At 34.3% G+C, this 13,395-nt stretch overlaps 1 protein-coding gene across 1 annotated transcript; it reads left to right on the forward strand.

The window, feature by feature from the left end:
* Nucleotides 1-304: 304 nt before the first annotated feature.
* On the forward strand, nt 305-9,397 carry LOC110728263. The gene is made up of 4 exons (XM_021907938.1): nt 305-695; nt 1,145-1,486; nt 1,644-1,852; nt 9,149-9,397. The coding sequence occupies exons 1-4, from the start codon at nt 305-307 to the stop codon at nt 9,395-9,397; spliced, it is 1,191 nt and encodes a 396-aa protein (XP_021763630.1).
* The last annotated feature ends 3,998 nt before the right edge of the window (nt 9,398-13,395 follow it).

Raw genomic sequence — 13,395 nt, forward strand, 5'->3', positions numbered from 1 at the left:
GTCCAAAGCAGTTGAGAAGACACCATATGAGATATGGACTGGAAAGGTTCCAAAGTTGTCTTATCTCAAGATTTGGGGATGTGAAGCCTATGTAAAACGTTTACTTGGTGATAAACTACACCCTAAATCAGACAAATGTTTCTTTGTGGGCTATCCAAAAGAAACAAAGGGGTATTACTTCTACAATCGCGAAGATAACAAAGTGTTTGTTGCTCGCGATGGTGTCTTTCTAGAAAAGGAATTCCCGTCTAGAAAGCCAAGTGGGAGTAAAGTGGTTCTCGAAGAAATTCGAGATGAGCAACAAATGGATGTGGATAACACCACGTCAGAGGCGAGGGCGCATGAGTCGATTAATCATGCGTCGGAGCGAGCTAATTCGACTAGCAAGACTCCTATCGTCCCACTTGAACCTAGTTCATGCGAAAATCTTCAAGGAGTTGGAGAGAATATTTCTATTGTTGCTCCTACCCCACGTAGGTCTGCCAGAATCAGAAACAAACAGTTTGTTGAGGTTCTGATAACTGAGGATTCAGAAATCTTCTTATTGGAGAATGAAGAACCTACAACCTACAAGAAAGCTTTGGTAAGCCCCAACTTAGATAAATGGCTTGATGCCATGAAGTCCGAAATGGAATCAATGTCTGAAAATGAAGTGTGGACCCTAGTTGACTTGCCTGATGGGGTAAAACCTATTGGTTGCAAATGGGTTTACAAAATTAAAACAGACAAGGATGGAAATGCCTACATCCATAAAGCAAGAATGGTTGCGAAAGGATACAGACAGATTCATGGTATTGACTATGATGAAACCTTTTCCCCAGTAGCCATGCTTAAGTCCATTCGGATTCTTCTAGCGATTGCTGCATTTTTCGATTACGAAATTTGGCTGATGGATGTCAAAACCGCCTTCTTGAATGGGTTCTGACGGAGGAAGTGTACATGACACAACCTGAGGGTTTTGAAGATCCAGAAAATCCTAGTAAGGTATGCAAACTTCAGAAATCCATTTATGGATTGAAGCAAGCATACAAGAGTCTTCGTTTTGATGAAGCAATCAGACAATTTGATTTTCTCAAAAGTGAAGAGGAACCTTGTGTATACAAGAAGTCTAGTGGGAGAATAGTTTTCCTAGTCTTGTATGTAGATGACATACTTCTCATGGAAAATGACATACCAATGTTTGAGTCTGTCAAGGAATGGTTGAAGAGTTGTTTTTCCATGAAGGACTTGGGTAACGCTGAGTACATTTTGGGAATCAAGATCCATCAAGACAGGTCTCGAAGGATGATTAGACTAAGTCAAGAGACTTATATTGATAAGGTTCTTGACAGGTTTGAGATGACAAACTCCAAGAGAGGATTTCTCCCCATGTCTCATGGCATTACGCTCAGTAAATCTCAATGTACGGTTATGCCGGATGAGATGAGACGTATGGCTATCACTCCTTATGCTTCTGCAATAGGATCGATAATGTATGCCATGATTTGTACGAGGCCGGATGTTGCATTTGCTCTAAGCATGTGTAGCAGGTTTTAGGAAAATCCAGGTGATGCACACTGGACAGCTGCCAAGAACATCCTTAAGTACTTGAGAAGAACGAAATGTTTCTAGTTTATGGTGGCGAAGATGAGTTGGTTGTCAAGGTTATACGGATGCGAGTTTCCTGATAGACAGCGATGACTTTAGATCACAGTCTGGGTACATTTTCTGTCTGAATGGAGGAGCAGTGAGCTGGAAGAGTTCGAAGCAAAGCACTGTCGCAGACTCTACAATAGAATCAGAACATTTGGCTGCAGTTGAAGCGGCCAAAGAAGCTGTTTGGATAAAGAAATTCCTAACTAAGCTGGATATCGTACCAAGTGCTCAAAAGGGAATCGAATTGTATTGTGACAACAATGGCACCATTGCTCAATCAAAGGAGCCTAGGTCACACTTCAAATCCAAACATGTTGAGAGGAAGTATCACCTCATTCGAGAAATCGTTAATAGAGGAGATGTGAAGATGTGCAAAGTTCATACGGATGAGAATATCGCTGATCCACTTACTAAACCCCTTCCACTACCTAAGCATGAGAAACATGCTAGTGAAGCTGGATTAAAGCAAATGATGTAATTAGAAGTTGTATTTATTTTTGGAGAAAAATAAGTTACATATGTAATGCACTCATTTGCATAATTATGTTTAATCAGAAATTTTATCATTTCTCTTATTTAATCGTGGTTTCAATATTAAATAAAATGTCCAAAATAATTATGAATTGATGGGCTCATCAGGTTGATGACCTGATGAATGAAACAAGTGAACTAGATTCATATATTATTTGAGTTCCTAGTTCGGAATCATTAAACTGGACATAAATGATTTCTAATAATGAACTAGCATGTAAGATTGATTGGATAGCGCAGTTTCATGGGCTATAGGAGCATAGTGAGGCTCGGTCAATCACATGGATATGCATGAATGATGCATGATTGAACTATAGACCTACTTTGAATTTCAAGTATAGAGCTTCCGAATATATTAGTGGATTCCTTTGACATGAGTGGAACATTGATTTCATTCAATGGATGTTATGGTTGTGGTACACTCAAACGTCTGCCCGTAATTGGAGATTATAAAGGGTGTTTCCCGGTTATTTCAGAAATTGAGTGGGAGCTTTGGTTGCAACAAGATTGGATTGAGTCTACCTATTTATTAGGAATGTGTCTTGGCCCCTTGAAGAGGGAGAATTCAGAAAAATGCATGGTTGTGCTCAACTGCATTACACTGTAATCATTTGTTCTGTGAATCTCACTCAGTATTTCAAGAAAAGATTTGTAGACTAATATGATCACGACATGAGATGCAATCATATTATCAAATTGACACACATTGACTTAAGGAGTTTGAATATTGCGCACTTGTCTCAGACAAGTGGGAGATTGAAGGAGTTGTGTCTTCGATAAGTGCAATTACTAGATATATCAAGGATCACTATTATGGAGATAATAAGTTCATTCTCTTGGGGCGTCATCATCTGTTGCTAGACTATGAGAGATGATCTTTGGGCTAGTAAAATAGTCCAAAGCCCGCTAGAATGGATCCTATGAGGTCACACACAAAGGTATTGGGTTAAGCAAGTAAGAGGCCCATTAATGGGCCTTATGAGCATTTAACTAATCATGAATAGGATTGGGCTACTGTAGTTTGATTGGGATTAGGAATTGGGCTTTATCATGGACTCTTATTTAGAGATGTGATCTATAAATAAGATCCATGCCTAGGGTTGAATATAGGAGTCATAATTAACTCATAGTGAATTGTGAATCAAGGCAACCAAAATCCCAAAACCCTCATCTCCCTCTCTCTCTCTCACGGCACCCCTCTCCTCCCCCTTGGACTTGCGGTCGGCCGCCCCTGGTGGTGCTCGCGGTGGTTCGTGGTGGTTCGTGACTAGTACGTTGTTCATACTTCTCCGTAGAAAGTCGATTGAAGAGTTCGATCGCGACTAACTAGCATTAGTGGAGGTCTTAATCCGTGCCTGTGGACCAAGTAGAGGAATCACGTTTGAGGTTCTTTGTCTCCCTTGTTCTTGCTTGATTACTAGTGGAATCACGCTTCAAAGGTATTATTCTTACTCTTTATGTGTTATGCATGAGATCCTTGGTTAGGTGCTATATGAATATGATTCATGTTTATTTTCGCTGCGTAGTATCTATATTTCCCTACACCTAGGTGGCTGGCCATATGGAGGAATAGAAGGAGTTTTGGGCTTCGTGCCCTACTCTAATTATAATGAGATTATAAATAGACTAGGTGCCTAGGTTTGCAAGTAAGCAATTAACTGATCAGATTGATCAAACCCTAATTAGAAAACACAAAACCCAACCCCTCTCAAAGTCCTCTCTCACACGGCTCTCTCCTCCTCCTCGGCGCTGGTGTGGTCTCGTGGTGGTGGTGGTTCGTGCGGTGGTTGGTTGTCCGTAAAGGTGGTGATTGCGGTTTTCCTCAATCACTCGACCAATCTAGTATTGGTGGACGGCTCGTTCGAATCTCGTGGACTAAGTAGAGGAGCAACGCTTGGGGCTCTATTCTCTCCCTGATTTGCTTGTCGAATAGCTTCGTGGAATTTACGCATCAAAGGTATGATTATGTGTCTTGTGTGTTATGCATGCAATTCTGGATTAGGTGCTTAATTGAATATGATTCATATTATTTCCGCTGCGTAGTACCTATGCGCTTGATCATAATAATACGATTATTTGATGTCCATGTTAATTTTATAATTAATTAAGAGAGAGAAATTAATTTAATTATGGTTCAATTATTATATTTAATGTTATTAAACTTTTGGAATCGATTAAATGTGATTTAATTATGCTCAAATAGCCATGAAGATGACCGAATTTCAGCCCTAATATGTTTGAAATTTTTTGAACCCCCTAACCTTATTTTTCGAAAACATTAGCCCTAAAATATGATTTTTGTGCTTGATTTTGATTTAATTCGATTTATTTTATAATTCATAATTTTACTCGGATTGATATATGCATAAAAGTGTTTTGTGTATGATCATCGATTTAATTTTAAAAGTTAGAATTAAATTGGGATTAATTTTATGAAGAACCCTAATTTTAGGATTAAATGTTGATTTATTTTTAATTTTTGGACTGATTTAATTTAATTTTAATAAATGTTATTTTAATTAAATTAAAAACACAAAAAAAAATGGAAACGACAGCCAAGGTGGCTGCCGCCATTGCTGGTCCAAGAGGGAGGGAAAGGGAGGGTGGAGGTCAAAGGGTGGTTGTGGGCAGCAGCGTGCAAGCGTTGTACGACTGCTACCACGCCGCTGCTGCCCTATTGGCTGCCAGCCACCGTGGCTAGCTTCGGCTAGCCAACCACGGTGGTCGGCAGTGTCGGCTTGTGTTTTTTCAAAATATTATTTATTTTGGATAAGATAAAATTTTTTGAAAATATGACCTTTTATTTTAAAAGATAAAATCGGTTTTATTTGGATAAAATCTTTTATTTTAGGATAAAATCAAATATTCAAAAGTTGTTATATTTGATATTATCCATATTTAAAGTTGTTAAATTGGTAATTATCCTAATTAAAGTGGTTAATTTTGGATAAGATTGATTAGGATATTCTGAGCATATTCCAAAAGGATAATAATTGATTTAAATAATGTGATTATTCCATAATTAAATTAGGATATAATTGATTTTAAAATTATTTGATTGGCTAGTAATTAGTATAGAATATCCTAAATTTGTTAGGATAATCATGGAATATTAAATATGATTTATCTTTCTATATTAAAATATGATTTGATTCTATCTCATGACTAAATTTAATATATGATATTTTATAAACGGTCATGAATAATATATGATATTATCTAATTATGATTAAAATATAAGATATTTTAGGAAATGTGTTGACTTTATTATGAACATTCGATGTTGTAGTTTAGACAAGCATGTTGAGTGATTTATTATATGACACTTTTATAATATATGATATTATGTTGTTGTATATAGACTAGTGTGGCCCATAGATTCTTAAATACGATCTGCGCATCGTGAAGTATTTTTGTAATCTAAATACAGTTTGCGTACCGTTAAGTATTTTTGTAACTTTTATTTAAAGTAAATAGAATAGTTATTTAAATAGTGTTAGTCCAAAGAAGCCCATGAAGTGAAGGCCCAAAGGAGCAAGAAAATTCAAGTGGGAGCATTTTCATTTCTAGTTTTATTAGGACTAAGGGGCCATACTATGTCATGCTTTATTTTATTGCATTAGTAGATTATGCATGTTAGATTTTATTTATGTTGATAGATGATGCTCTAGAGTTCACTAAATAATCACAACATAATAAATCTAGGTCCCGGTAATATTGAGGTAGCTTTTGTAACATCCTAATAATTCTCTCTTAAAAACCTGTGAGAAACCTGTATATAACCTGAACAATTTCAAGTGAATTACTGGCGTGCTACCGCCACGTGTTCAAATGTTAAGGCTATCTCAGAAATTAGCAGCGGAAAACCAAAACAGTTATAAATAAACTTCAAAACAAAAGAATTAAATCAAAATGAGTGTTACAAGTTGGAACCATTAAGGCCCTTATTCAAAACCCAATAAAAGTAGTAAGTGATTAAATCCAGTGTTCGAATAAATTCAAACCCAAAATAATTAGTGTCAAATAAAATCGAATTAAAATAAATTCAAACTTGCAAAAGAAATAAAATGCAAACAACCAACTGTCTACTCAAGATCCTACAACCCTGATGAATGCTGCATGTGTAAGAACCTGTGGTTATTCTGCTCCCCAATATTACAAGTGTAAAAATTGGATCGTCACAAGGTCATTGAAAGGCGAAGGCCATGACCAAAGAAATATACACACAAAAGCACGCAGTCAGCAAAGCTGAGTACATACAAGCTGCGAAATAAATTAAGAAAATACCTAACATGCTACTAATAATCAAGCGAAAGCATCATTAAATACAGACTCAATTCATGACTCGATTATCAAATTTATTAAGACCTCACTAATTGATATTGAATGACTCATTTATTTAATTCATTGGAATTAGCAATAGACAAGGTTGTCCAACCCATGTCCCATTTGGAACATCAATAAAGAAAAACCCCATGCCTCAGCTCCTTTCGGAAACAACAATAAACATCCAACAACCACGGGCGCGACTCCGTGACCGTAGTTAGTATGAGATCTCACCTAACTCCTAGTTTTAGAAAAATAATATTTGAAATAGGAGACTCGTAGATCAGACGACCTCGATAAAAGTACACGGCCAATACCCCGTGTACCCCAACCCCTGATTGTCATTACTCCAGAATTGCACCAATCCAGAGTTTTATTGCTCATCCATCTTGCACTTTACGTGATTTACAGGATTAGACTTGGTGATGACTCATATGCAAACAATACAATCAATCCAATATCAATTCAATCAAGTAAAACTACTTTTCAATTTCAATTCTTGATTTATTAGTGACAAGCAACATTTATTATTTATTCCCTTAACTACCTCGGTGTATAAACACCTTGAGTGCATAAGGCACCCCAAAACCTTAACCTCGTCTTATAAGACTTGAATTCCTTCTTTACTCATCCTGTTTGCATAATCATGAATGAGTAATAATTTAATCTTTACACCAATCACATACCTTTGCCTTTAAGCGCACCTTGCATAATTAGAGCACAAATAATACTTGCATTATAAACTAGTCCACATCATTTGGAATTCACAATGTTTAACTAAACAATTTAACCCAGTCAATCCTATACATGATACTAAGTTTTCGATTCGTCCTTAGGCATGCACTTACAAGCAAGATTTCGTAACTTGTACGTACCTTGAGTAAACTAATTGGTATGCCACTTTACTATCTAGAAATCACCTTCAATAAATTCCTCTCCTAAACCAAACAATAACATCTCAATCAATACCCAATCAATCAAATTTACAGCAATACTAACTTAAAAACCTTCAAAATCTAAATCAAACAACACTTAATTAAAACCTTCCGTTTAGTTAAAATTAAAGGTTTATATATAGTTATTTAAATTTTCTTCATAAAAACCTTAAAATACACTCTTATACATGAAAATACAACAAGTTTAAAGTTTAATAAAAATCTTAAAATTATTTAAAAATCCCTAATAATCTCCCTTTTTAATGGGTGATTAAACCCTCTTTATTAAACATCAAAGGTAATACTTAGAAACTATTTTCAGCACTTAAAACTTCAATAAAACATATATTTATGCTTAATTAACTTTTAACATAATTAATTTTATTAATCAAACTCAAGGATAATATTTTAAGTATAAAAAAACTTTGTTAAAATCAAAAACTGCCCGAAAATCATATTTAGAGGATGAATTTGGCCACGAGAGGGTGGTGCTCACTACCTAAAGTAGCGAGTCTTTCTTAAAACATTGTTTCCACATGAAAATACTACTTTTTCATCAAAATCGAATGAGTTTAGAACCTGATCGGGATTAAAACGAGATTAATATTAACAAACGGAAATCTTAAAATTAAAAAACGAATTTAAGTGTTCAAAATAATCTGGAATTAAGTTAAACTAATCATTAGTTATAATCACCAAAATTTCAAAACATCATTACTATAAAATCCCTAAATCAATTGTTCATAAAAACCCTAAAATCATGATTTTCAATGATTAAAAACCCTAGGTTATAAAATTTACAAAATCTGAAAATTATGACATTATAAAATCTGAAATTATAAAGTTTAATCATCAAAATACAACTTGATACTAATTAAATTACTTTCAAACAATAAAATCAAAATCCATAAATCAATAATTATAATTATACAAATTAATAAAACAAAGGAGAGAGAAAATAAGACTAACCTTTTTGTGTGGGAAATTTTTGGGGATTAATGAGGTATTTATAGGAGAGAATGTTGTAGGGTAAATAAGAAGATTAGGCCTCATAAAATTAATGGGTCAATTAGGTAAATGAAATGGACTAGGCTTTGTTTGTTTGATCATGAATTGTAGAACATAGGTTCATAAAATAGTTTGCGCTAAAATAATTTTTGACCAATATTAATAATTTGAAACTTTTGTAATTAAATTCCGGAAAAGTACAAATAAATATTATAAATAAAATAAAATTTCATTTATAAAATATTTAAAAATACGGGGGATTACAACTTTTCCAATTAAAAACCCGATGAAACCTTCGATATTTATGATAGGTCATGCCTCAGCTGGGTGTCATACTATATCTTTGGGGAGTTGGGGTAAATCAAGTTTTACAATTTTAATTGGTTATACTCAACAAGGTTACCTAAAGGGTTTAGAACCTTGAAGCTAAGGGTAATAATTAAGCATGTGATGATTAATTATTCAACCAAGAGTTGCAAGAGTTATAATCAGTAAAGAGTTTACTCACCTTGAAAATGTTATGGTTGATGGTAGGGCCTCAGTCCGGTCAATTATTGCACAAATAAAGCATCTTGGAATCACTTAAAATTCAAGTGGGATCAATTAATTATTGAATAAAGTTTTTTAAAGTTACCTAATGAAATGCGTTTATGGTACTTTAATTATTAAATTAAACATAATTATTAAACTTTTCTTTATTTTGACATATATAGATGGGTAACCGTAACAATGATGACAATTCTTTACCTCCAACGATGATAACAAGGCTTAACTTTCTCAACTTCAACGATTGGGAAAGCGAACTTAGAAGTGTTCTAAAGAACGAAAATCTTGAATTTCGTTTAGACTTACCAATCGAGGGCAGATTTAGTCCAAGCATGACTCTCGAGAAGCATTTGAGAAATGTTTCAGATTATGAGAGAATTGCGCATATGATGTTGTCTTCTATTCCAGAGGATTGAGCTAAAAGATTCATGAACTATGAACCTTATCTCTTATTCAAGTGCTTACGTGATGTTTGTTATGGAATTTTGAATTCCCATGTTGATGGAGAAATGGATGAAAACGTCAAGGAAATCATTAATATGGTTCCCAAGAATGACGACTCCTGGACTGGCAGTATTAGGTTTAAAACCTACAAGATTAATGGCGAGATAATTTCGAGAAAACTCTTTCCAGGCCAGTCAGTACAGATTCATGTGGATACGATGGTTGAACAATTTGACCGCATGAGTATGTTAGGGAGACCATATGAAGATCATGAGGTTCATGATATAATTCTGCATTCTCTACATGATGGTTTTGACCTCGAGAAACTTTGTCAAGATGATGAAGATTCTGCAGTCAAACTAGTTTATTTACTCAAGAATCATGTAGAGGATTACCTGAAAGGAGAATAAGCCAGTGCTTGAACAAGATGTCCTCTCTAGGATGAAGTGACAGGTAAGAGTTACCTAACACTCTTGTTATAAACATTTTAATTTTCACTTAGGTATGAGATACCAAGTTGCAGTGCTTAACATTGTGATGTTACGCAGGAACTGCAAACAAGTGAAACTAGCAAGGAAATGGAGCTTGAAGGTGCACTAGAAGTGTTTGAGTGACCAGAGATAGCTTCATAGTTTTAATTTCATAATTTTTATGATGATTTTAAAACCATTTCTAGTTTTGATGAAACAATATTTCAGTTTTGTTAGAATACTGATTTGGTTTACTTGGCTTGGACAAGTGTTGATCCATGACCAAGGTATTAAATTTCTTTCATTTTTTCTAGATATGAGTTAATTTTGTTTTATGGCATTGATATAAGTAGATCACATAATTAAAATTTAGATGATTCAAAGTACACTTACTTATAACAAAGTAAGGTTAGGTCACATTAACCATTTGCACATCCAAAGTTATGGATGGACTCTTATTCTTATATCATTATGAATCACTTGAGAATTAGAAGTCATGCTTGATAAGTTAGGATGACCAAGTTGCCTTTTAAAGGGTAAAAGAAGCTAAAATGACCTTTTGGTACTCATACATATGATGTATGTGAACCAATAAGTTCAAGATTTAGCAAAGAGATTTAACTATTTCATTGCTTTTACTAACGATTTAAGTAAATATATCGATAATTACTTAATGAAGTAAAGCTTGGAATCATTGAAATGTTCAAAATTCAAAAAATGAAATGTAAAATCAGTTTAATATAAACAATTTAACACCACAATATGATTGTTGTGATAAATATTTAACTCAAAAGGAATGATCATCTAAAGGGAATTGTTGAATTAATTTACAATCTAGAAACATTACAATTAAAATGTATGTTTATGAATAAGGAATCAAACTTTTCTTTCCATTGTTCGATCCAAGTTTTAAATGATTTACAAATATCGTTTTGAGGATAACATTAGAACAGCAACAATTGCTAATATACTAAACAGGAAACTTAACCAAAGCAGTAGAATAGGTTTCATAAGTGTTATGATTTGGAAATGTTCTAAAAGTTATCTTTTCTAAACATGATTAAGGGTTATGAAATCAATGTATAATGTTTACAAAGATGACATAATGCATCCTATATTAGAAAAATAGTTCTTCATGGGTTTTCTCATGGAAACTAAGAGGTATTATTCCTATAATCGCGTAGAAACAAAGTGTTTGTTGCTCGCGGTAGTGTCTTTATAGAAAGAATGTCTTCCTACAAAGCCAAGTGGGAGTAAAGTTAGATCTCGATGAGATTCGAGACGAGCAACAAATGGATGTGGATAACATTACATTAGAGATGAAGGCATATGAAATCAGCTAATTTGATAAAACATGTGTCGAAGCAAGCTACTTCAACTAGCGAGACTTCTATCGTCCCACTAGAATGAAAGGCTTCAAAGAGTTGAAGAGAATAATTCTATTGTCGCTCATACCTATCGTAGGTTACTTGGGATAAAAAAAAACAGTTGTTGAAATTCTAAAAAAGGTGGATTCTAAAATTTTCTTATTAGAATGGCTAGAATCCATGCCCTACAAGCAAGCTTTGGATAAGTGCCAACTTAAAAAATGGCTTAACGCCATGAAATCCAGTATGGACTCCATGTTTGTAAAGATGTGTTAGTCCATAATAGTCTTACAAATAGGGTCAAACCTATTAGTTGGGTAAGCCTAATCGGATTATTCTAATTATGGATCTCAAAATCACCTTCATGAAATGTTCTTGGTGGTGAACATGTATATGATACAACCTAAGAGTTTGAAATCTAGAAATTCCTAGAAAGTTTTGCAAACTTCAGAAATTCATTTATGGATTGAAGTAAGCATCAGGGTGTTGGAACATTCGTTTTGATTAGGCAATCAAACAGTTTGATTTCTTTAGTAGAACGAAAAAGGAATCTTGTAAAGACAAGAAGTTTAGTGGGAGTAATTGATCTTCTTAGTCTAGTATGTAGTTGACATACATTTCATATGAAATGATATATCAATGCTTGAATAAGTCAAGCAGTGGTTAGAAAGATTGTTTCTATATGAGAGACTTAGGAGATGTTAAGTACATATTGGGAATTAAGATCCATGAAGTGAATCTTGAAGAATGATTGGAATGAATCGATAGACTTATGTTGATAAGGATCTTGACAAGTTCATGAAGCAAGACTCTAAGAGAGGACGTCTTCCCATGTTTCTTGGTATTACACTCAGTAAAAGTGCCTTAAAATCTAATAGAGTTGAGTTGTATGGATAATGTACCTCATGCTTCTAAAAAAGGGTCCATTACTTGAGCCATGAAATGTACAAAGCAAGATGTTGCGTATGACTTGTGCATGTGTAATAGGTTTCAAGCAAATTCAGAATAAGCATACGGAGAATTACCAAGAACAAATCCTTGAGTACTTGAGAAGCACTAAGAGGAATTATTCTAGCTAATGTGTTAAAAGGTAATTTAAGCAAGTTGTCAAAAGGTTAAACGAATGCAAGTTTTCCAAACAGGCAAGATGATTCTAGATGGTGATCTAAATGCATATTTGTGTCTGGATGGAAAAGGACAGTGAGCTTGAAGAGTTCAAAGCAGAGCACTGTTGCATACTCAATGTCAGAATATGTGTATTAAACTATAATAAGATAGTTATAGAGGAAGTTCGGATTAAAATGTCATGTGACTAACAGGTCACCTTTGCCCAAGAACAAAGGAGCCACAGTCACATCACAAATCCAAACAAAAGGATATGAGAAATCACCTCAATTATGAGATCATTGACCAATGGAAGGTCATGTTCTGCAAAGTTTTATTATGAGTGAGAAATCACTAACCCCTTCCATGGACTAAGGTATGAGCGTCATATTAAAGTCTTAGGATTGAAACAAGTTATGTAATTCAAGTTGTATATGTTTTGAGAAAACGTATTACATGAAAAATGCATCAATTTGCAGAATTATGTTTAGAATAGAAATTATTATTTCTCTTATTTAATTATGGTTTTAGAAATTAAATAAAATGTCCAAAATAATTATGAATTGATGGGCTCATTAGGTTGATGACCTGGTGAATTGAAACCCCACAGGTGAACAAAATTTATATATTATTTAAGTTCCTAGTTCGAGATCATTAAAGTGGACATAAATGATTTCAATGAATGGACTAGCATGTAAGATTGATTGGATAGCACAGTTTCATGGGCTATATGGGCATAGTGATGCTCGGTCAATCACTTGGATATGCATGAATGATGCATGATCGAACTATTGACCTACTTTGAAGTTCAAGTATAGAGCTTCCGTATATATTAGTGGATTCCTTTGAAATGAGTGGAACATTGGTTTCATTCAATGGATGTTGTGACTGTGGTACACTTCAACGTTTAGCTGGAGATTATAAAGGGTGTTTCCTGGTTATTTCAGAAGTTGAGTGGGAGGCTTGTTGCCACAAGATTGGATAGAGTCTACCTATTAAATTAGGAAATGTGTCATGGCCGCTTGAAGA

Source organism: Chenopodium quinoa, unplaced genomic scaffold, assembly GCF_001683475.1.
Source record: "Chenopodium quinoa cultivar QQ74 unplaced genomic scaffold, ASM168347v1, whole genome shotgun sequence".
NCBI lineage: Eukaryota > Viridiplantae > Streptophyta > Magnoliopsida > Caryophyllales > Amaranthaceae > Chenopodium > Chenopodium quinoa.